The sequence below is a fragment of the Hyla sarda genome, chromosome 6, assembly GCF_029499605.1.
Source record: "Hyla sarda isolate aHylSar1 chromosome 6, aHylSar1.hap1, whole genome shotgun sequence".
Lineage (NCBI taxonomy): Eukaryota > Metazoa > Chordata > Amphibia > Anura > Hylidae > Hyla > Hyla sarda.
The window spans coordinates 287,287,117-287,313,125 of NC_079194.1; the positions used below are offsets into that span (position 1 = coordinate 287,287,117).

Genomic DNA, 26,009 nt, shown 5'->3' on the forward strand with positions numbered 1-26,009 from the left:
AAATACCCAGTTAGTATGTATATATTATTCCTCCATAAAAGAAGAAACACAGGCGACTCACCAGCTCTTCGTAACTTCGGATTTATATCTTAGGTATGTGCAAGCAAAGCGGCTCCATGCTGCAGCGGTAAGCTTGACGCTAGTGCGCTCAGCCTCCAGCTGTTGCAAAAGTGCAACTCTCAGCATGCTGGGAATTGTAGTATTGTAACAGCTGGAGGCACCCTGGTTGAGAAACACTGACCTGTACTGTGGGAAATGGTATAACCTTCTATTGGAGCAGTGTGTATCAACCAGTGTGCCTCAAGCAGTTTTAAAACTACAACTCCCAGCATGCTGAGAGTTGTAGTTTTGCAACAGCTGGGGGCACACTGATTGGGAAACAGTGCTTTACAGCATCAAACTTGCACATAAGTGATTTGCTGTGTTTTTAGAGTTACCCTGACATCTAGTCTTCTTATTTTGGAAGTGATTTTAGGAATTTGTTTAATAAAGAATGTTTTAACTGTGTGTGTGTGTGGGGGGCGGGGGGGGCTGTAGTTAAGGCAGTGTTTTCCAAACAATGTGCCTCCAGCTATTGCAAAACTCTCTGCATGCTATTGGCTGTTTAGGGCTTTAAAATGGTATTCCAGGAAAAAAAATTTTTTTTAATAAAAATAATATTCATAAAAATCAAAACACTAAAAAGCTAAATAAAAATAATAATAATAAAAATAATAATGATAATAATAATAATTTATTATTATTAATAATAAAAATCATAAATAATAATAATTTCTTTAAAAGGTAAGGAGGGAGAAAACATTAATTAAAAAAAGGTAAGCCCCCCCAAAAAAATCAATATTCTACAAAATTTGGCGACTCTGAAGAGGTAGAGGTTTTGGCTTTGTATGCAGTAGAAATACATACAAATACGTATACCTACTATACATTTTTTTTTAAAATATTTCCCCACTAGGTAAGTGTTTTCCAACCAGGGTGCCTGCAGCTGTTGCAAAACTACAACTCCCAACATGCCCAGACAGCCTTTGGCTGTCCGGGCATGCTGGGAGTTGTAGTTTTGCTACAGCTGGAGGCACCCTGGTGGGGAAACACTGCCTAGATTTTTTTTCGTAACCATTAGACAAGGCATAGGGATACGTCATCAGGATTTACCCTACTTGCTGACGGTTTCCAAGCAACAAACCAACACATCTGATGTAACATAAGTTAGCAGTTCACTTTATGTTCAGTAATAATGGTTTGTTTATTGTATTATTGAACGTCCTGAGATCATAAGGAGACAGATACATAAAAAATATACAAAAAAAAAGAAAAGAAAAAAAAGCGCTGTCCACGGTGCTGAAGTAGCTCCGCTGCCACACACAACATGGCCGCCGCCTCCGTGCTGCAGAGCCCGGGCTCCTGCGTGACGTCACTTCCGCCCTCCACTCAATCTGTGTTTACATACTAAGCAAGCTGTGAGAGAGCGCCCCCCATCACACAGGAGGGGACCCCGAGACTACAGGACAGGACCCCGAGCCCAGCCTGCAGCTATGAAGGTGAGACTACAGGTCATACGTATAGTTAGTAGATAAGAACAAGTAACCACTGCTAGAAAAACAAAAACTACAACCCCCATCATTGAGGGGGCATGCTGGGAGTTGTAGTGCTGCTACCAGCCTACAGCTGTATGGCCAAATAATTAGGGAATTCTCCAATAAAGCATAGTCCTCCTCACCTAATGAAGATATTGGAGGGCAGACACTGTGTGGCTATTGCAGAACTACAACTCCCAGCATGCCCAGAGAGCGGAAGACGAACAGGTTGAGACCATTGCTGCAGACCTAACCTCTATCACAGTGTTTTCCCAAGCAGTGTGCATCCACTGGTTGCAAAACTACAACTCCCAGCATGTCCGGACAGCCGTTGGCTGTCCGGACATGCTGGGAGTTGTAGTTTTGCAGTTTTTGACGTTTTATGTATTCTTTTTAGTTTTTTTTTTTGCAATGTTTTGTGTTTTTATATTTGTATGTGAATGAGCACTCACCATCACTAGTCGTACAGCGCCCTCTGTTTTATTCCAGCACAGCTGCCTGCATGCCTTTCGCATTGCTGTAACTGGGTCATGTGAACACCAGTCTGACTCTCACAGAGTTACCCTGCTTAAAGGGGTACTCCAATAAAAAGTTTTATTTTTTTTTACTATAAGGACCGGGCTGCCTGCTTAAACTAAAAACCCCAACAACCTCTACTTTCCTCCCAGGCTCCATCCCTGCCTCTGGGACCCCCACTGATCACAAGAGCGATGCACAATTGTCCCCCAAACGAAAGGTGGGACCATACATAATGAGTGGAGAGCTAGCTGTGCATGCGCACTGCTGCTCCATTATTTTGGGAGAAACTGCCTCCATTCTTATTATTGGTGGGGGTATCAGGAGTCCTATCTCTCATAACCTCATTGTGTGTCCTCAGTGATCTCATAGTGTACCCACATAATACAGTATTCTTGTACTGTGCCCATATAAAACAATGTCCTAATAATGTGCTCCATTAACACAGTGTGCTCATACTGTGCCCCCATAACCGTGTCCTCATAGTTTGCCTCCATAACACAGGGTCTTCATAGTGTGCCTCATAAAACAGTGTCCTCATAATGTGGCCCCATTATAAAGTATCTTCATAGTGTGCCCCATAATACACTGTCTTCATGTTGTCCCCCATAACCGTGTTCTCCTATTGTGCCCCCATAACTCAGTGTCCTTATACTGTCGCCCCATAATAAAGTGTCTTCATAGTGTGCCCCCATAATACAGTATCCATGTAGTGTGCCCTCATAACACAGTGTCCTCCTATTGTGCCCCATAACACAGTGTCCTCATAGTGTGCCCCATAACACAGTGGCTTCATAGTTTGCCCCATAACACAGTGTCCTCATAGTGTGCCCCATTTCCTCATAGTGTGCCCCATAACACAGTGCCCTCATAGTGTACTCCATAACACAGTGTCCTCATAGTGTATCCCATTATCCCATAACAGTTTCCTCATAGTGTGCCCCATAACACAGTGTCCTCATAGTGTACCCCATAACACAGTGTCCTCATAGTGTGCCGCCATTATACAATGCCCACATAACAGTGTCCTCATCATGTGCCCACAACAGTGTCCTTCTACTGTGCCCACAACAGTGTCCTTCTACTGTGCCCACATAATATAGTGTTCTCATAGTGTGCCGCCATTATACAATGCCCACATAACACAGTGTCCTCATCATGTGCCCACAACAGTGTCCTTCTACTGTGCCCACAACAGTGTCCTTCTACTGTGCCCACATAATATAGTGTTCTCATAGTGTGCCGCCATTATACAATGCACACATAACACAGTGTCCTCATCATGTGCCCACAACAGTGTTCTTCTACTGTGCCCACAACAGTGTCCTTCTACTGTGCCCACATAATATAGTGTTCTCATAGTGTGCCGCCATTATACAGTGCCCACTTAACACAGTGTCCTCATACTGTGGCCTCATAACATAGTGCCCTCATCGTGTGCCCACAACAGTGTCCTTCTACTGTGCCCACATAATATAGTGTTCTCATAGTGTGCCGCCATTATACAGTGTTTTCATAGTGTGCCGCCATTATACAATGCCCACATAACACAGTATCATCATACTTTGGCCTCATAACACAGTGCCCTAATCATGTGCCCACAACAGTGTCCTTCTACTGTGCCCACATAACACAGTGTCCTCATACTGTGGCCACATAACACAGTGCCATCATCGTGTGCCCACAATAGTGTCCTTCTACTGTGCCCACATAATATAGTGTTCTCATAGTGTGCCGCCATTATACAGTGCCCACATAACACAGTATTCTCATACTGTGGCCTCATAACACAGTGCCCTCATCATGTACCCACAACAGTGTCCTTCTACTGTGCCCACATAACACAGTGTCCTCATACTGTGGCCACATAACACAGTGCCCTCATCGTGTGCCCACAATAGTGTCCTTCTACTGTGCCCACTTAACACAGTGTCCTCATACTGTGGCCACATAACACAGTGCCTTCATCGTGTGCCCACAACAGTATCCTTCAACTGTGGACACATAATATAGTGTTCTCATAGTGTGCCGCCATTATACAGTGCCCACATAACACAGTGTCCTCCATACTGTGGCCTCATATCACAGTGCCCTCATCGTGTGCCCACAACAGTATCCTTCAACTGTGCCCACATAATATAGTGTTCTCATAGTGTGCCGCCATTATACAGTGCCCACATAACACCGTGTCCTCCATACTGTGGCCTCATATCACAGTGCCCTCATCGTATGCCCACAACAGTGTCCTTCTACTGTGCCCACATAATATAGTGTCCTCATAGTTTCCCCTTATAGCACAGTGTCCTGGTAGTGTACCCACATAATACAGTATTCTTGTACTGTGCCCATATAAAACAATGTCCTAATAATGTGCTCCATTAACACAGTGTGCTCATACTGTGCCCCCATAACCGTGTCCTCATAGTTTGCCTCCATAACACAGGGTCTTCATAGTGTGCCTCATAAAACAGTGTCCTCATACTGTGGCCCCATAATAAAGTGTCTTCATAGTGTGCCCATAATACACTGTCTTCATGTTGTCCCCCATAACCGTGTCCTCCTATTGTGCCCCCATAACTCAGTGTCCTTATACTGTCCCCCCATAATAAAGTGTCTTCATAGTGTGCCCCCATAATACAGTATCCATGTAGTGTGCCCTCATAACACAGTGTCCTCCTATTGTGCCCCAATAAAACAGTGTCCTCATAGCGTGCCCCATAACAGTGTCCTCATAATGTGACCCATAACACAGTGTCCTCATAGTGTGCCCCATGTGTCCTCATAGTGTGCCCCATTTCCTCATAGTATGACCCATAACGCAGTGTCCTCATAGTGTGCCCCATAACACAGTGACCTCATAGTGTCCCATAACACAGTGTCCTCATAGTGTGTCCCATAACACAGTGTCCTCATAGTGTGCCCCATAACACAGTGTCCTCATAATGTGACCCATAACACAGTGTCCTCATAGTGTGCCCCATGTGTCCTCATAGTGTGCCCCATTTCCTCATAGTATGACCCATAACGCAGTGTCCTCATAGTGTGCCCCATAACACAGTGACCTCATAGTGTGCCCCATAACACAGTGACCTCATAGTGTCCCATAACACAGTGTCCTCATAGTGTGCCCCATAACACAGTGTCCTCATAGTGTGCTCCCATAACATAGTGTCCTCATAGTGTGCTACATAACACAGTGTCCTAATAGTGTGCCCCATAACACAGTGTCCTAATAGTGTGCCCCATAACACAGTGTCCTCATAGTGTGTCCCATAACACAGTGTCCTCATAGTGTGTCCCATAACACAGTGTCCTCATAGTGTGTCCCATAACACAGTGTCCTCATAGTGTGTCCCATAACACAGTGTCCTCATAGTGTGTCCCATAACACAGTGTCCTCATAGTGTGCCCCCATAACACAGTGTCCTCATAGTGTGCTCCCATAACACAGTGTCCTCATAGTGTGCCCCATAACACAGTGTCCTCATAGTGTGCCCCATAACACAGTGTCCTCATAGTGCGCCCCATAACACAGTGTCCTCATAGTGTGCCCCATAACACAGTGACCTCATAGTGTGCCCCATAACAGTGTCCTCATAGTGTGCCCCATAACACAGTGTCCTCATAGTGTGCTCCCATAACACAGTGTCCTCATAGTGTGCTCCCATAACACAGTGTCCTCATAGTGTGCCCCATAACACAGTGTCCTCATAGTGTGCTCCCATAACACAGTGTCCTCATAGTGTGCCCCATAACACAGTGTCCTCATAGTGTGCCCCATAACACAGTGTCCTCATAGTGTGCTCCCATAACACAGTGTCCTCATAGTGTGCCCCCATAACACAGTGTCCTCATAGTGTGCCTCATAACACAGTGTCCTCATAGTGTGCCCCATAACACAGTGCCCTCATAGTGTGCTCCCATAACACAGTGTCCTCATAGTGTGCCCCATAACACAGTGTCCTCATAGTGTGCCCCATAACACAGTGTCCTCATAGTGTGCCCCATAACACAGTGTCCTCATAGTGTGCTCCCATAACACAGTGTCCTCATAGTGTGCTCCCATAACACAGTGTCCTCATAGTGTGCCCCATAACACAGTGTCCTCATAGTGTGCCCCATAACACAGTGTCCTCATAGTGTGCTCCCATAACACAGTGTCCTCATAGTGTGCCCCATAACACAGTGTCCTCATAGTGTGCTCCCATAACACAGTGTCCTCATAGTGTGCCCCATAACACAGTGTCCTCATAGTGTGCCCCATAACAGTGTCCTCATAGTGTGCCCCATAACACAGTGTCCTCATAGTGTGCCCCATAACACAGTGTCCTCATAGTGTGCCCCATAACACAGTGTCCTCATAGTGTGCCCCATAACACAGTGTCCTCATAGTGTGCCCCATAACACAGTGTCCTCATAGTGTGCCCCATAACACAGTGTCCTCATAGTGTGCCCCATAACACAGTGTCCTCATAGTGTGCTCCCATAACACAGTGACCTCATAGTGTGTCCCATAACACAGTGTCCTCATAGTGTGTCCCATAACACAGTGTCCTCATAGTGTGTCCCATAACACAGTGTCCTCATAGTGTGTCCCATAACACAGTGTCCTCATAGTGTGCCCCATAACACAGTGTCCTCATAGTGTGCCCCATAACACAGTGTCCTCATAGTGCGCCCCATAACACAGTGTCCTCATAGTCTGCCCCATAACACAGTGACCTCATAGTGTGCCCCATAAAAGTGTCCTCATAGTGTGCTCCCATAACACAGTGTCCTCATAGTGTGCCCCATAACACAGTGTCCTCATAGTGTGCTCCCATAACACAGTGTCCTCATAGTGTGCCCCATAACATAGTGTCCTCATAGTGTGCTCCCATAACACAGTGTCCTCATAGTGTGCCCCATAACACAGTGTCCTCATAGTGTGCTCCCATAACACAGTGTCCTCATAGTGTGCTCCCATAACACAGTGTCCTCATAGTGTGCCCCATAACACAGTGTCCTCATAGTGTGCCCCATAACACAGTGTCCTCATAGTGTGCTCCCATAACACAGTGTCCTCATAGTGTGCCCCATAACACAGTGTCCTCATAGTGTGCTCCCATAACACAGTGTCCTCATAGTGTGCCCCATAACACAGTGTCCTCATAGTGTGCCCCATAACACAGTGTCCTCATAGTGTGCCCCATAACACAGTGTCCTCATAGTGTGCTCCCATAACACAGTGACCTCATAGTGTGCTCCCATAACACAGTGTCCTCATAGTGTGCCCCATAACACAGTGTCCTCATAGTGTGCCCCATAACACAGTGTCCTCATAGTGTGCTCCCATAACACAGTGACCTCATAGTGTGCCCCATAACACAGTGTCCTCATAGTGTGCTCCCATAACACAGTGTCCTCATAGTGTGCCCCATAACACAGTGTCCTCATAGTGTGCCCCATAACACAGTGTCCTCATAGTGTGCCCCATAACACAGTGTCCTCATAGTGTGCCCCATAACACAGTGTCCTCATAGTGTGCTCCCATAACACAGTGTCCTCATAGTGTGCCCCATAACACAGTGTCCTCATAGTGTGCCCCATAACACAGTGTCCTCATAGTGTGCCCCATAACACAGTGTCCTCATAGTGTGCCCCATAACACAGTGTCCTCATAGTGTGACCCATAACACAGTGTCCTCATAGTGTGCCCCATAACACAGTGACCTCATAGTGTGCCCCATAACACAGTGACCTCATAGTGTGCCCCATAACACAGTGTCCTCATAGTGTGCTCCCATAACACAGTGTCCTCATAGTGTGCCCCATAACACAGTGTCCTCATAGTGTGCCCCATAACACAGTGTCCTCATAGTGTGCTCCCATAACACGGTGACCTCATAGTGTGTCCCATAACACAGTGTCCTCATAGTGTGTCCCATAACACAGTGTCCTCATAGTGTGTCCCATAACACAGTGTCCTCATAGTGTGTCCCATAACACAGTGTCCTCATAGTGTGCCCCATAACACAGTGTCCTCATAGTGTGCCCCATAACACAGTGTCCTCATAGTGCGCCCCATAACACAGTGTCCTCATAGTCTGCCCCATAACACAGTGACCTCATAGTGTGCCCCATAAAAGTGTCCTCATAGTGTGCTCCCATAACACAGTGTCCTCATAGTGTGCCCCATAACACAGTGTCCTCATAGTGTGCTCCCATAACACAGTGTCCTCATAGTGTGCCCCATAACATAGTGTCCTCATAGTGTGCTCCCATAACACAGTGTCCTCATAGTGTGCCCCATAACACAGTGTCCTCATAGTGTGCTCCCATAACACAGTGTCCTCATAGTGTGCTCCCATAACACAGTGTCCTCATAGTGTGCCCCATAACACAGTGTCCTCATAGTGTGCCCCATAACACAGTGTCCTCATAGTGTGCTCCCATAACACAGTGTCCTCATAGTGTGCCCCATAACACAGTGTCCTCATAGTGTGCTCCCATAACACAGTGTCCTCATAGTGTGCCCCATAACACAGTGTCCTCATAGTGTGCCCCATAACACAGTGTCCTCATAGTGTGCCCCATAACACAGTGTCCTCATAGTGTGCCCCATAACACAGTGTCCTCATAGTGTGCCCCATAACACAGTGTCCTCATAGTGTGCCCCATAACACAGTGTCCTCATAGTGTGCCCCATAACACAGTGTCCTCATAGTGTGCCCCATAACACAGTGTCCTCATAGTGTGCCCCATAACACAGTGTCCTCATAGTGTGCCCCATAACACAGTGTCCTCATAGTGTGCCCCATAACACAGTGTCCTCATAGTGTGCCCCATAACACAGTGTCCTCATAGTGTGCCCCATAACACAGTGTCCTCATAGTGTGCCCCATAACACAGTGTCCTCATAGTGTGCCCCATAACACAGTGTCCTCATAGTGTGCCCCATAACACAGTGTCCTCATAGTGTGCTCTCATAACACAGTGACCTCATAGTGTGCTCCCATAACACAGTGTCCTCATAGTGTGCCCCATAACACAGTGTCCTCATAGTGTGCTCCCATAACACAGTGTCCTCATAGTGTGCCCCATAACACAGTGTCCTCATAGTGTGCCCCATAACACAGTGTCCTCATAGTGTGCTCCCATAACACAGTGACCTCATAGTGTGCCCCATAACACAGTGTCCTCATAGTGTGCTCCCATAACACAGTGTCCTCATAGTGTGCCCCATAACACAGTGTCCTCATAGTGTGCCCCATAACACAGTGTCCTCATAGTGTGCCCCATAACACAGTGTCCTCATAGTGTGCTCCCATAACACAGTGTCCTCATAGTGAGCCCCATAACACAGTGTCCTCATAGTGTGCCCCATAACACAGTGTCCTCATAGTGTGCCCCATAACACAGTGTCCTCATAGTGTGCCCCATAACACAGTGTCCTCATAGTGTGCCCCATAACACAGTGTCCTCATAGTGTGCCCCATAACACAGTGTCCTCATAGTGTGACCCATAACACAGTGTCCTCATAGTGTGCCCCATAACACAGTGACCTCATAGTGTGCCCCATAACACAGTGTCCTCATAGTGTGCTCCCATAACACAGTGTCCTCATAGTGAGCCCCATAACACAGTGTCCTCATAGTGTTCCCCCATATCAGTGACCTCGACACTGTTACAACATAATAAATTGTCCTCATACTGTGCCCCCATAACAATAATGGCCACTGTTATTGGCCTCTAAACCATCTTAAAGGAAAATTGTGAGCTTGCTCCCCCCACACTAACCAGCGGTACTGGCTGATCCGGCCCCTCCCCGCTGATCCGCCCTGTCGTTCGGCCGAAATCTTTGTTTTTCTGTATATGCTAATTAGGTGCTAACTGGCACAGGCGGGGTTACTGGAACTCTGATATCAGCGCCGCCCATTTCATCAATATTCCTCCCCTGACATCAGAGTGGCAGTAACCTCGCCTGTAATCCCGCCTGTGCCAGTTAGCACCTCATTAGCATATACAGAAAAACGAAGATTTCGGCTGAAAGGCGGGGCGGATCCGGGCACGGTAGGTATCAAACTGATCAACATCCCACTGGATCCACCACTGGCACTAGTGTGGGGGGAACAAGCTGACAATTTCCCTTTAAGTTGCATGTAAGTGGTCACTCAGTTGCGTGTCCGTCATCTTTCAGGGGGTGGACACAATATTGGGAGAGAAGGTGAGGGACTCTCTTATTCATCATAGGAACACGTCAGTAATTCCCGCTCTACCACACTAATAAGAATAAACATGGTGACATTTTTTTTAATATCCAGTCCTACAAATTTTTATTCTATTTTAGGGAACAACTACTGAAATGTTGGAAGATGAAACTACAGGGACAGATGAAGAAGAGGTCCCAACCCCCACTGAGGAACCTGCAGGTAGGACACAAGAACTGTTATAATGAGAGATAGCCTTATAGTAGAGATAGATAGCCTTATAGTAGAGATAGATAGCCTTATAGTAGAGATAGATAGCCTCATAGTAGAGATAGATAGCCTTATAGTAGAGATAGATAGCCTTATAGTAGAGATAGATAGCCTCATAGTAGAGATAGATAGCCTCATAGTAGAGATAGATAGCCTCATAGTAGAGATAGATAGCCTTATAGTAGAGTTAGATAGCCTCATAGTAGAGATAGATAGCCTCATAGTAGAGATAGATAGCCTCATAGTAGAGATAGATAGCCTCATAGTAGAGATAGATAGCCTTATAGTAGAGATAGATAGCCTTATAGTATAGATAGATAGCCTTATAGTAGAGATAGATAGCCTTATAGTAGAGATAGATAGCCTCATAGTAGATATAGATAGCCTCATAGTAGAGATAGATAGCCTCATAGTAGAGATAGATAGCCTCATAGTAGAGATAGATAGCCTCATAGTAGAGATAGATAGCCTCATAGTAGAGATAGATTGCCTTATAGTAGAGATAGATTGCCTTATAGTAGAGATAGATAGCCTTATAGTAGAGATAGATAGCCTTATAGTAGAGATAGATAGCCTTATAGTAGAGATAGATAGCCTTATAGTAGAGATAGATAGCCTTATAGTAGAGATAGATAGCCTTATAGTAGAGATAGATAGCCTCATAGTAGAGATAGATAGCCTCATAGTAGAGATAGATAGCCTCATAGTAGAGATAGATAGCCTCATAGTAGAGATAGATAGCCTCATAGTAGAGATAGATAGCCTCATAGTAGAGATAGATAGCCTTATAGTAGAGATAGATAGCCTCATAGTAGAGATAGATAGCCTCATAGTAGAGATAGATAGCCTTATAGTAGAGATAGATAGCCTCATAGTAGAGATAGATAGCCTCATAGTAGAGATAGATAGCCTTATAGTAGAGATAGATAGCCTTATAGTAGAGATAGATAGCCTTATAGTAGAGATAGATAGCCTCATAGTAGAGATAGATAGCCTCATAGTAGAGATAGATAGCCTTATAGTAGAGTTAGATAGCCTCATAGTAGAGATAGATAGCCTCATAGTAGAGATAGATAGCCTCATAGTAGAGATAGATAGCCTCATAGTAGAGATAGATAGCCTCATAGTAGAGATAGATAGCCTCATAGTAGAGATAGATAGCCTCATAGTAGAGATAGATAGCCTCATAGTAGAGATAGATAGCCTCATAGTAGAGATAGATAGCCTCATAGTAGAGATAGATAGCCTTATAGTAGAGATAGATAGCCTCATAGTAGAGATAGATAGCCTCATAGTAGAGATAGATAGCCTCATAGTAGAGATAGATAGCCTCATAGTAGAGATAGATAGCCTCATAGTAGAGATAGACAGCCTCATAGTAGAGATAGACAGCCTCATAGTAGAGATAGATAGCCTTATAGTAGAGAGAACCTCCGTTCTCTCACTCACTGCTATGTGTTTGGATGTTGCTCTATGTGCGCACAAGGGGAACCTGGATTTGTGTGGTGGTTTGGAGTTTTGGATCCAGTGTTGTTGAGAAGTACTTTCCGGGGTGACAGAACTACACTCCTGCAGCTTAGCTCCATGCTGAAATGGGCATTGCCACCAAAAAATACTTTTGGCATGTCATAAAGACCTATCAAAAATTATGAATGTTCAGATCCTGACTGATCGCTAGATCGGGAGAAGCGCCATCTCCTACCATTTTCTGTATACAGCCGCTATGAAGGATATGTCTCTATGGTAACAGACTACAAACGAGACTGTTGTAGTCTGACCCACTATTTTCTATCCTCTACTTCTTAATAATACACATGTAGTAGGATATCACAAAGTAGGGATCAGACTGACAGCATTGTGACTCATCAGACTATACAAATAATTTGTTTGTAGTCTGTTACCGTGGAGACACATGGGTCTTTTTAGAAGTAGGAGCTTTGGACACTAGTCTAGTTCAAAAAGTTGCCTAATTTTTTAATTAAGCATTGGTGCAATAAAACTTAAAGGGGTACTCTGCCCCTAGATATCTTTGGATAGGGGATAAGATGTCTGATGTCTGGTGGGACCCCCGCGATCTCCCTACTGCACCCGGCGTTCGTTTAGAGCATTGGGTGCAGCGCCGGAGGCTCGTGACGTCACGGCCACAACCCACTCGTGACGTCACGGCCATGCCCCCTCAATGCAAGTCTATGGGAGGGGGGGTGACTTCCGTCACGCCCCCTCTCATAGACTTGCATTGAGGGGGCATGGCTGTGACGTCACGAGTGGGGCATGACCATGACATCACGAGCCCCTGCCGCGCATCGTCAGTCATCCGGCACGGAGCGAAGTTTGCTCTGTGCACCGGATGTCTGGGGTGCCCAGCCAAGATCGCAGGGGTCCCCAGCGGCAGGACCCCCGCGATCAGACATCTTATCCCCTATCCTGTGGATAAGGGATAAGATGTCTAGGGGCGGAGTACACCTTTAAGTTGTTATTTTGTGGGGGTATCTGATCATGGGGAGTCTGACCATTTGAACCCCCCATCTTTTTCAGAACAGGTCCCAGCTCTTGCCACTCAGTTTCGGCAGTGATGGCCGCTCAGCCAATCACTGGGTGTCGAGCGGTGAGAGCAGGGCTCTGAACAGAAGATTGTGCGGGGTCCAAGTAATCGGACCCCCGCAATCAGGCACTCTTTCTCTATGCTTTGGATAGGGGGATATGTTTTTTCTAAACCGGAGTCCCCTGTAAATCAGGGGTGTGTATGGGTCCCGATACCAGTATCTGTATCGGGACATCCCTACTACTATGTTGTAATTATTTTATCTGAAGGAAACTTGTAATATACCTGCATTTCAGGTTTGAGGTCATGTGATGTCTTCCTTATGATTTCTTATTCTGTAACATACATTAGTCATGCCACATAGATCTCTTCTCGTAATCCACTGCCCCAATGGATGCGCGGTTCAGCCCCAATGGATGTTCCATTCATGTTCCTACCATGCTGCACTTTATAGTCAGTGGTCAAGTCCTGGGAAAGAAAGTGCGGGAACTCGCCCAAGATTTCCACTTAAAGGGGTACTCCGGTGGAAACTTTATTTTTTATTTTTATTTTTTAAATCAACTGGTGCCAGAAAGTTAAACAGATTTGTAAATGACTTCTATTAAAAAATCTTAATCCTTCCAGTACTTATTAGCTGCTGAATACTACAGAGGAAATTCTTTTCTTTTTGGAACACAGAGCTCTCTGCTGACATCATGACCACAGTGCTCTCTGCTGACATCTCTGTCTATTTTAGGAACTGTCCAGAGCAGCATATGTTTGCTATGGGGATTTTCTCTTACTCTGGACAGTTTTAAAAATGGACAGAGATGTCAGCAGAGAGCACTGTGCTCGTGATGTCAGCAGAGAGAAAATAATTTCCTCTGTAGTATTCAGCAGCTAATAAGTACTGGAATGGTTAAGATTTTTTAATAGAAGTAATTTACAAATCTGTTTAACTTTCTGGCACCAGTTGATTTAAAAAAAAAAAAAAAAAAAAAGTACCCCTTTAAGTCTTTGTCTTAATATAGAGGAAATTTATGATTTTTAGACTTACCGTCACTTTCTTATAAAGTTTTACTTTGAAACAAAATATTTTCCTGGAACTACGAGCAGCGAGATAAACTATTAAGGATTATTAATTGCTTCTGGATTAAGACAAATACAAATCCTGCTGATTCTAAATGAATTCCTTCTGCTAAGCTTATAAAGTAGATTTCTGTGGAAATACATGTAGAAGAGCCAAAATTAAAGGGGTATTCCAATTTTTTTTTTGTTTGTGTTACAGGGGCTGTAAAGTTAGTGTAGTTTATAATATAGTGTCTGTACCTGTGTTTGATGGTGGTCTCGCAAATATTTTTGCCCTCTTGTTCATTTTTAGCAGCATACAAAATGAGGTTTTCCCAGGCGCAAGTGCGACCGAAGATATTACATCACCAGTCAGGTGTTGAAAGGGAGCCTGTCTGTGCTTCAATGGGTGGAGCGACCGCTGGGTGGGAGGGAAATCTTTCTTCACAGGGCTGCGGGGAATGGAAGTTTCATGAACAGCACACATAGCTCAGGCTGGGTTCACATCACGTTTTTTCAATCAGTTTTTCTAAAGAAAACCGTATGGCAAAAAAACGGATGGAACAGTATGGGAAAAAGTAAACCGTATGCATTTTTAAACTTAATACTGTTTTTAAAAGTGCATACAGTTCTATCCGTTTTTATAAAAAAACAAAAAACAAATGGGAGGGGTGTTGGGTGGGGACTTTAGGATGCAAATGCGCATGTGCAAAGTAAAAATATTTTTGCCCTGTTGTTCATTTTTATCAGCATACAAAATGAGGTTTTCTCAGGCGCAAGTGCGACCTAAGACATTACATCACTAGTCAGGTGTTGAAAGGGAGCCTGTCTGTGCTTCAATGGGTGGAGTGACCGCTGGGTGGGAGGGAAATCTTTCTTCACAGGGCTGCAGGGAATGGAAGTTTCATGAACAGCACACATAGCTCAGGCTGGGTTCACATCACGTTTTTTCAATCAGTTTTTCTAAAGAAAACTGTATGGCAAAAAAACGGATGGAACAGTATGGGAAAAAGTAAACTGTATGCATTTTTAAACTTAATACTGTTTTTAAAAGTGCATACAGTTCCCTCCTTTTTTATAAAAAAACAAAAACAAATGGGAGGGGTGTTGGGTGGGGACTTTAGGATGCAAATGCGCATGTGCAAAGTAAAAATCGTATACGGTTTCCTGTATGGAACTGTATACATGTGCGTTTCTCATTGACATCCATGTTAAAAAAAAATATGCGGTTGCAGTACGGTTTTTAAACCGGAGACAAAAACGTGGTCAACCATGGTTTTGACTCCGGTTTAAAAACCGTACTGCAACCGGACGGAACTGTATGCACTTTTAAAAACAGTATACAGTTTAAAAACGCATATGGTTTACTTTTTCCCCATACTGTTCCATCCGTTTTTTTGCCATACGATTTTCTTTAGAAAAACGGATTGAAAACAGTATGGCAAAAACGTGATGTGAACCCTTCTTTGCCTTCTCTTTACCTTCTCGCCTTCTTTACCATAAGGACTGTGAATTTATGGAACAGTCTACCTCAGGAACTGGTCACAGCAGGAACAATTAGCAGCTTTAAAACAGGGTTAGATACACCCTTCCCTTCAATGCCCTGGTTGGACTTGATGGACGTATGTCTTTCTTCAACCATACTAACTATGTAACCCAGCCTCAGCTGTGCTGTAATGGGTGGGGTGACTGATGTGTGGGAGGGAGAAAAGTGACCTCAAACTTACAAACAAGGGATTCTAATATATAAACGAGAAAAAACAACAGGAGGTGCGCCCCTAGTGAGGACCGTTTAAATAAGATGAAAGAGATAACGCAAAGATGGGTTCTTACCCCTAGGTGTTGCGCTCAGAGCACAACACCTACAGTAGCGTCTATATGCAGGAAATCGAGGGAAACCGCTGCCACGAGGAACAACCCGGTGTGACGTCCGTCAGTCCGGTGGATAGCAATGGAGATAAATATGTGAACAAGTTCCTCTCAAGTACCCGGAGAGGGAAATAAACTTCTTTATTAGCAACGCGTTTCGATCCCGAACCGGGATCTTCGTCAAGCCTGATGAAGATCCCGGTTCGGGATCGAAACGCGTTGCTAATAAAGAAGTTTATTTCCATCTCCGGGTACCAGCGCCTTCTTGAGAGGAACTTGTTCACATATTTATCTCCAAAACAAGGGATTCTGGGACTTGTAGTTGTAGGTAGGGAACTCCAACAGGAAATAGCGATCTCACAAAAAGAAAGCAGCAATGTTATGATGGACTCCCAACACAGCCATTTACCCCTAAGACATACACAAATCCTTCTTAAGCATGTCCATTACTGCCTGGCAGGTAAGTACTAAGGCCACCTTATGGTGAATAACCACACGATACAGGAGATTTTACATACTTTCCTGAAAATAAATCCCGCTTATCAATCAATGAGATATCCCATTAGCAAAAAAAAAAATAAAAACCCAGCTCTGCTACATCGGTACAGACAGATGACGGCACGTGTGCCGTCACGCCAGCAGAGGGCAGCAGGACTCCAGTTATCAGTAATGGAAGCGTCGCCATATCATTGATGGCTGACATATACCACACAATTCCAGATCACATACCAAGAAGTCGATTGCCGGCACCTAGGTGTAGTTCATGGACGTCTTCCGTCGAGGCATAGCTGTGGTGACGTACGTTCTGCAACCCCAAGGGCAGCTAATCTAAATTGCCAAAATTATTTTTTTTATAATTGATTTTATAGTCCTTGGAATTGGGCAACGCTGCAGGACTCTTTGTACGCAACGCAGCGAGCGATTTCACGCACGGATATGTGAATAATAGTCACTGGCTGATCTTTGCCCGTACATTGTTCTTCCGAATAGTTTGCAAAAATAGCGAATGTTCTTGTTTCCATAGTGTATGTACGTGCGGGTGTTTGTGTGTATATAAGGTCTGTTATATATGTAAGGGTTAATACGTGCCGCACAAACAGGTACACAGCCTAGACCCTAAAGCAGTGTTTCCTGGCCAGTGTGCCTCCAGCTGTTGCAAAACTACAACTCCCAGCATGCCCGGACAGCCGTTGGCTGTCCGGGCATGCTGGAAGTAGTAGTTTTGCAACAGCTGGAGGCACTCTGGTTGGGAAACACTGCCCTAAAGGCTTGCAGGATGGGGGCACCATTGTCACACCAGGTAGGAAACTACTGACCCCAGTCACTGTTAGGGCTGGACGGTATACCGGTTCGTACCGGATACCATTTTATTTTTCTCCGACGGTATGAATTTTGTCCCATTTTGCCGCTATACCGGTGGGGCCCCTCCCCCCGCCCATTAATGAATTACAGAGCCCACGGCTCCGCTCTGTCAGGGGAGAGCAGAATGAGACTCCTCATCCCTGCTCCCCCTGCAGTTTCAGGCCGGCTCCTCTCTGCAATGAGAGCCAGGGGAAAGCGCCGAAACTGCACCCCCTGGCTCTGATGTTTCCCGGAGCCCCGAGCCGGCTCCCTGCTCCAGTCCACCGCTCCACATCTCTTCACCAGTGTTCATAACAAGCGTCCGCTCCTCTTGGTCCTGCGGCGTAAGGCAGAGCATTGCGCCGCATTTCTTCTAGTTCCGGCGCCCGCGCTCCTGAGGCCCCTAGTGCACGCCGCAGGACCGAGGGGAGCGAGCACTTCAGGGGCGGAAAGACCGCCAGTCAGGGGGCCCGCTGATCTTTGAAAGAGCGGCGGGCCCCCTCACACAACGCACGTGAGCTGCGCCGCTACTGCTCACTGTTCTAAAGTGGCCGTGGCGCACAATAGCGCAGTGGGCACTTTAGATCAAAATTTCAAATTCCCTCCTGGCGGAAGCGTCAGTATCCTGCGCTGAACGCTTCCGCCAGAGAGGATCCTGTGTCCGGGCGGGAAGCGCCCACGTTACCGCACTGATGACAGGGGCACTTCCCAGCAGCCGCATCAGCGCACAGGTGAGGAGGAGGGGAGGGGGTTAATGGAAGCAGAGGGGGTAATGGAATAAGGGGAAGGATAGGATAAATGAAAGGAGCAGGGGGGTTAATGGGTGCAGGGGGGTTAATGGAATGAGGGACAGGATGGGGTTAATGGGTGCAGGGGGGTGAATGGAAAGAGGGGCAGGATGGGGTTAATGGGTGTAGGGGAGTTAATGGGTGCAGGGGGGTGAATGGAAAGAGGGTCAGGATGGGGTTAATGGGTGCAGGGGGGTAATGGAAGCAGGGGGGTTAATGGATTGAGGGGCAGGATGGGGTTAATGGGTGCAGGGGGGTAAATGGAAAGAAGGGCAGGATGGGGTTAATGGGTGTAGGGGAGTTAATGGGTGCAGGGGGGTGAATGGAAAGAGGGGCAGGATGAGAGTGAATGGAGAGATTTTCGCTGCCCTGACTCCTCCTCCCCTGTAGTGCAGATCTGTGATAGACATCAGCGGGGGAGTATACAGTACAACGCTGTTTCCCCAACCAGTGTGCCTCCAGCTGTAGCAAAACTACAATTCACAGCATGCCCGGACAGCCACAGGCTGTCCAGGCATGCTGGGCGGTTGTAGTTTTGCTACAGCTGGAGGCACACTGGTTGTGGAAACCCTAATGTTCTGACACTTTAACAAGCCCCCCCCCCCCAAAATACCGTTAAATACCGTGATACCGCCATAATTTAAAAAAATACCGTGATACACATTTTTGGTCATACCGCCCAGCTCTAGTCACTGTCACTACCTGCTTAGACGATCTGCTCTAAACGGCGGTGCCCAACGGGTCGACTGTCCCTACACTAGGCTAAGTGTTCAGGGTTAGGGTGCACTCACCCCACGTTTTTGCAATACAGTTCCCGTATACTTTTTCAATGTGAAAACCGTACTGAAAACCGTATGCAGCGACACTCCATTGAAAACCGTATGCCATACGATGCATCTGGTTGTATCCGTTTTGCGTCTTATACGTTTTTTTTTTTTTTTTTTTTTTTTTTGCCCGTACCCAAAACCGTAACCTACCACAGTTTTGGCTCCCGATGAAAAACCGTATTGAGCCGTGTACGTTTTTTTTTTTTTTTTTTTTACATGGGAGTCAATGGGAACCTTACAGAACCGTATGTGCGTACGGTTCCATATGGTTTGCACCATACGGTTTTTGACTTTTTTTTTTTTAAATCTCAATCAAACAAGTGAAACTTTACTCATAATGTAGTGAATAGTTAAAACATATACTTTTTTTCTTAAAAAACGGATGCAACCGGACATCATTTTTCAAACCGTATACGGGTTAAAATTTGTACACACGTTTTGATAACAGTTTAATCTTTAATTCAGCATATGTCTAATGTTAAATAACAAATAAATAATACATTATTAATAAATAAAGAAATTAGGTATTAGGACTATATTGAGATGTAAAAAGAGCCTATTGGACTGTGTTAGGATAAATATAATGAAAACCTATGCTATACCCTAAAATAGAGTTGCCACCAATAAACCAATTCCATAGAAAATAGCGGCAGTTTTGGGCAATGTGGAAAGTGCATACACAGACTGGGGGGCATCAAGCAGCACCTGGGTCAGATCCTAAATGGGAGATCACAAATTGGCATGGTCACACAGATCAAATCAACTGGTGCCAGAAAGTTAAAAGGGGTTATCCAGGAAAAAACTTTTTTATATATACCAACTGGCTCCGGAAAGTTAAACAGATTTGTAAATTACTTCTATTAAAAAATCTTAATCCTTTCAGTACTTATGAGCTTCTGAAGTTAAGGTTGTTCTTTTCTGTCTAAGTGCTCTCTGATGACACGTGTCTCGGGAAACGCCCAGTTTAGAAGAGGTTTGCTATGGGTATTTGATTCTAAACTGGGCGTTTCCCGAGACAGGTGTCATCAGAGAGGGCTTAGACAGAAAAGAACAACCTTAACTTCAGAAGCTCATAAGTACTGAAAGGATTAAGATTTTTTAATAGAAGTAATTTACAAATCTGTTTAAAGGGGTTATCAAGGAAAAAACTTATATATATATATATATATATATATATATATATATATATAAAAGTTTTTTCCTTGATAACCCCTTTAAACAGATTTGTAAATTACTTCTATTAAAAAATCTTAATCCTTCCAATACTTATCAGCTGCTGTATGATCCACAGGAAGTTCTTTTATTTTTGAATTTCCTTTCTGCCTGACCACAGTAATCTGTCATCAGTGTCACCCACACTAACCTGTTGGTAGATACCGGTAGTGCAAGTGACACTGATAATAACCATACTTACCTGTCCACGTTCCATGTTCCCATTGTCCTGCTATCTTCCGCCATATCTTCCGTTTCAGCGGCAGGCTTGGAGCATGGGTGGAGCTTCTTGACGTCACCACATTTGTTTCTCTGCTGGTTCCTGCCGCGAGCAGGCCTGGGAAAACAGAAGCAGTGCTGTCAGGATGCTCTGCCCATGGCCTGAGCCCGCCACCGGAATGGAAGATACGGGGGAAGATAGGACAACGTGACCAAGGATCGGGGACAGGTAACTATGGTTATCATCAGTGTGACCAGCCCCTTTCTGTACCGATTTATGATGACAGATTTCCTTTTAATTTCCCGAGACTTCATAGCCCGAGACTTGCACGAGTGTTCTGGATATGGATTTGCTAAAAAGTTCAAAGTAGTCCTGTGCAAGTTTCGATCTATTTACACATTGAGGAGAACATGATGAGAACCTATCAGCAATACAACTGAAACTCCATCATAAGTGGTGGCTTCAATACCCATAATAATATACACCTTAAAAAAGGCGTTCCGTTACCTCATTTAACTCTAACGGCAGAAGTGTCCGCAGGCCTTAGATCCAATGCATCTCGTTCAAAAGTAACTCAAAGCTGTTGAAGATATTTGGAGGGACATGACCTACTGGATAGATGGTAATGGGAGACTGATCTCTTTATAGTTTTCATGGCAATGTCTTCAGAGCTCGTGTAATGTAAATTCCCTACGGATGTTAGAGCAGTGTTTATTCAGTCGTGAATGTGTCGGGTTGTTCTTTCATCATACTGCTGTCCATATTTATACACTATTAAATATATCACGTATTCAGAGTAACAACTACAATGACTTTAAATCTTCAATGTCTCACCTGTCTGAATTACCGTTTCTAATGTGGACAACCAAGATGTCTCTGTTGCAAGTATTTTGAAAACTCCTTTGGGCTCTCCTTCATATAATTTTAGGTTCCTTGTGGAGGTTGGATAGGGGGTCATATAAAAGAAAGTTCCAATGCTTCTTTGGCATTGAGCCCTTGAGTAGGTTGTAATAAGGTTGCTTTCCGGTATGTTCAGCAGGGGTTTTGTTTAAAGGGGTATTCCAGGCAAAGACATCTTAGCCCCTTTCCAACAGATAGGGAATAAGATGTCTATTCACGGGAGGCCTGCTGCTGAGACACCCCCCTACGATCTTGTGACATCACGCCCCCTCCATTCATGTCTATGGGAGGCGGCGTGCCAGCACTACCACTCACAGGATCCCCACCAGCACCCTTGCATCCTACTGCCTAGGAGTAGTGCATTGTACATTTGGACCTGAGGAAGGCACTCCTTGTGTGCCGATATGCGTCGTCTGTATTGCCAAAATAAATTATTGTCCTGTGCTGGCCTAAGTCTCTCCATTTGTGACCTAATTTTGAGCAGCGCCTCCAAGACGTTTTTTTTTTCCTTTTTCTATTATTTGCGGTTCTCTACTGGCTCTCACACAAGAGTCCAGACCCGGTCGGAGTGTGGCAGCCATTACTAGACCTACCTGTACTACACTCACATCAGCCAATTGTGAGCCACGACCCCATGCACCTTGGGATCAAGTATTGTCACCCAATCTGGTGAGTATATCTCTTAGGTGTGGTGGAAGGTCACACCAAGTCGATATACAATATAAAGGGAGCGCCCCCTGTCTTCTCTTTTTCTCTCTCCTAAATCACAATGTAAGTGATGATAAGCTCTCTATAGTTTGTTTTAAATATCCCAACTAACCTAGACCTTGAAAAAATTGTAAAATATAAAGGTGATAAAATATTGTCAGTATTGTGAATATTGTGGACTGCGTAAGGACTGAGTATGAGGTAAGTCTTGGTGGCCTTTATCCACAGTGACTTAAAGCTCGTGCACAGAACTCACTGAGCAATGTGCGGTTTCCTTGATAACTGTACTGCCCAGCATGGCCTGCATTTCTCTCCACCCTGGAGCTGAAGATGGCGTAGACCTGAAACTTTTAATGTGACATGTGCAAAGTTGTAATTGGTTGGGGGCTGAGTTTTCAGACCCCCAACATTTGCTAGAATCAACAGGAAGAGAAGCTCACGGCTGGATGCTTCTCTCCTTGGCCCCCTCGGATGCTACCTAGACTGTCCCATAGACTTACATTGCAAGTCTGTCTCGGTCACATGAGTTATGTACATCTGTCTCACACTTCTTCTGGCTCGTTCTAGTCATTGGTCGGTGTTGAACCTTTGATTTGGTGGTCTCTGCAGACCACTGTTTTGCTTCATCCATAGTCACATAAGATCCGTGTCAGTGAATTGTTTCATTATGCAATGAGCCTGAGGCCTGTCGCAGACCAGAGCAGAATTTTGGCTGTATTTTACATTTTAAAAATGTTGCTACAGTTCTCTCTTACGTAGAAGATTTATCCAAACTTCAGACAACCTAGTTGGACGTTTATCCAACCTGATCACCATGAGGGGTCAGCAAAGATTTTTTTTTCTTCTTTTAGTGCAAATTGGAACATATCCGATGGAACGGAGCCAGATGATCATGACTATGGATTTTGGCATGGATATATCTAAGATACGGGTTTAGCCATCTTAAGTTGATCTTTTCTTCTCATAGCTGACTGCGTCCCCACATCCTCTAATACGTTGCGAATGAATAAGAAGTCCTCTCACATAACTGCGCTGTTTTTCTGCTCTACGTCTAAGTCGGTGGTATCACAGCTACTCCGTACAACTAAGGTTTCTGCTGCCTGTCTCAGATACCAGTCAACACCCACAGTTCTTGAAACAAGCCTTGTTCTGTCTTCCTGGAGAGGCCACAATGGAGCCTGAGACGGACGCGCACGGTGAGAGACGCATAAAGGAAATGGCAGGAGGACATGAATGGGGAGCAATCTGATCCAGTCCAACCTCTACTGTTTTCTACCTCTTCAAAGTTCATTGCCACCCAGGACCAAAGGGAATGAGATCATCCCTATAACCTGACTTCTAAGGTGCCATACTGACTTTAAAAGGATCATGCAGGGCACAGAGTCAATGAACCCTTTCCCCACATTTGGTAACCCGATCTGTAGACGTGGCATCCTCTATTACCCTGTCATATTATGATCTTGTATTGGGTAACATTCATCTCTACATTTGAATGCAATATAGTTAAAGACCATTGACATTCAAATCCCTCAAAGAGGACAACATTCACTTAGACAATTTCACTTTTTCATAGTCTTTTACATACTTTTGCCAATGACTTATTTCGGCAACCATAGTACCTTCTGAAGCCAGTCCGAGTGGCCTTACCACTTGGTAGCTGGCCTAGATAGCTGCTAGCACCATCGGGCAGGGAAAAAGTCGAGGGGGGGGGGGGGGTACAATGCTGATTCAACCCCTTTATTCTCAGAATTGGTAGATCCCAGAGTTCGATCCTAAAGGGATGGAACTCCACTTTATGAAATGGGGGTTCCCCTTTAAAGGGGTATTCTGGTGGAAAACATTTTTTTTTCCATATCAACTGGCTCCAGAAAGTTAAACAGATTTGTAAATTACTTCTATTAAAACAATCTTAATCCTTCCACTACTTATCAGCTGCTGAAGTTCAGTTGTTCCTTAATGTCTGACAACAGTGCTATCTGCTGACACCTCTGTCTGTCTCAGGAACTGTCCAGAGCAGAAGAGGTTTTCTATGAGGATTTGCTCCTTCTCTGGACAGTTTGTAATGTCCCAGTACAGGACACGTTCCTGCACTACACTTAGGCCCTGTCAGGTTTAGTCCCTCAGTGACCTGGGGGCTCCCCTGCAGTGTCTCCCCTGCTGTTACTTTAATGTTATTTATTGTACTATGTGTATAGTCAGTATACTAATGTATAGACAGTATAAAGGACCTTTGGAGGACTAATGTAATTGTCTAAAGGAGCTGTAAGATGTTACGTGTTATGTTTATGTTACCCAGCGGGCACCAGCTTAACACATGACACACAGATTGACCTATGGGCTTCTAGCTCAGCCCCCCTTTATAAGGGGGGCGCCATTACAATTCTCTCTCTTCCTACTGAGGAACAGTGGAGAGGAGATGTCTCAGTGCTAGTGTCCAGCTACCTGGAAGGCCTCAAATCTACAGTCACTTCCAGTAAGTCAAGTCTATGTCTGCTCTCACTACCTACAGTCCAGTCAAGCCTAAAGTCAATTATCTAAAGTCTATTACAGGTCTAATTGGTCCCAGCAAGCTGTGAGGTCCTTCTGTGTTCCTGGCCACCTCTCTGGGATTCTGGCCGAGCTGTAGAGACTATGCATAGAAATATGTACGGTGACAATAAGAAATTATGTCATTATACCTGTTATAAATAGAGATGAGCGAACTTACAGTAAATTCGATTTGTCACGAACTTCTCGGCTCGGCAGTTGATGACTTATCCTGCATAAATTAGTTCAGCTTTCCGGTGCTCCGGTGGGCTGGAAAAGGTGGATACAGTCCTAGGAGACTCTTTCCTAGGACTGTATCCACCTTTTCCAGCCCTCCGGAGCACCTGAAGGCTGAACTCATTTTACGCAGGAAAAGTCATCAACTGCCGAGCCGAGAAGTTGGTGACGAATCGAATTTACTGTAAGTTCGCTCATCTCTATTTATAATAGGTATAATGACATCATTTCTTATTTTTCTTCTTGTCACCGTACATATTTCTATGCATAAGGCATGTTTGCACTATTCAAGGCAGGATTGTTCTGTGGTTTCAGTGGGGGGCGACCTGGCTTCCATGTGAGGTCATGATTAAAGGGGTACTCTGCTGCTCAGCGATTGGAACAGACCGTTCCAAACGCTAGAGCTGGCGCCGGGCGCTCGTGACATCATAGCCCCGCTCCCTCATGATGTCATGATGCAAGTCTATGGGTTGGGGCGTGGTGGCTGTCACGTCCCCTCCCATAGGCTTGCATCGAGGGGGCGGGGTGTGTCATCATGAGGGGGCGGGGCTATGATGTCACGAGCTCCCGGCTCCAGTGTTCGGAACAGTTTGTTCCAAATGCTGAGCAGCGGAGTACCCCTTTAAGAGCCAATGGGCATAGCTTGAAACGCATAGACCTGTATTGACCTTCATGGCTTCCGAAACTGTGTTATTTCGATTGCATCATTTTAAATATGTTCTAATAAAGGAAGATGCAACTAAATACTATTTTTCACATCTAATGAGTCTTTCCCATATAGCCACTGGAGGGAAGCAGTAGTCTGAAAGTCTCTGCAATATTCACTGCTAGGATTAGTGGCTAAAGGCCGTATGTCAGAACGGAAAAAAAACATCCAGTCTTCACATCATATCTATAGTGACTCTCTAGAGCAGTGGTCTTCAACCTGCGGACCTCCGGATGTTGCAAAACTACAACTCCCAGCATGCCCGGACAGCCTTCGGCTGTCCGGGCATGCTGGGAGTTGTAGTTTTGCAACATCCGGAGGTCCGCAGGTTGAAGACCACTGCTCTAGAGGTTTATTTCTATCAGAGAAAGTGATGACTAGAGATGAGCGAACTTACAGTAAATTCGATTCGTCACGAACTTCTCGGCTCGGCAGTTGATGACTTATCCTGCATAAATTTGTTCAGCTTTCCGGTGCTCCGGTGGGCTGGAAAAGGTGGATACAGTCCTAGGAGACTCTTTCCTAGGAATGTATCC

At 45.1% G+C, this 26,009-nt stretch overlaps 1 protein-coding gene across 1 annotated transcript in view; it reads left to right on the top strand.

Annotated features, from left to right (window-relative positions):
- The first annotated feature begins 1,392 nt into the window (after positions 1-1,392).
- LOC130277195 (transmembrane protein 263-like) overlaps positions 1,393-26,009 on the top strand; it is a 232,323-nt gene continuing 207,706 nt past the window's right edge. Inside the window, exons 1-2 of the mRNA XM_056527604.1 lie at positions 1,393-1,538; positions 10,421-10,502. Of these exons, the coding sequence (XP_056383579.1) occupies positions 1,533-1,538; positions 10,421-10,502 (88 nt within the window). The 5' untranslated portion in view covers positions 1,393-1,532. The remainder of the gene's footprint in view (positions 1,539-10,420; positions 10,503-26,009) is intronic.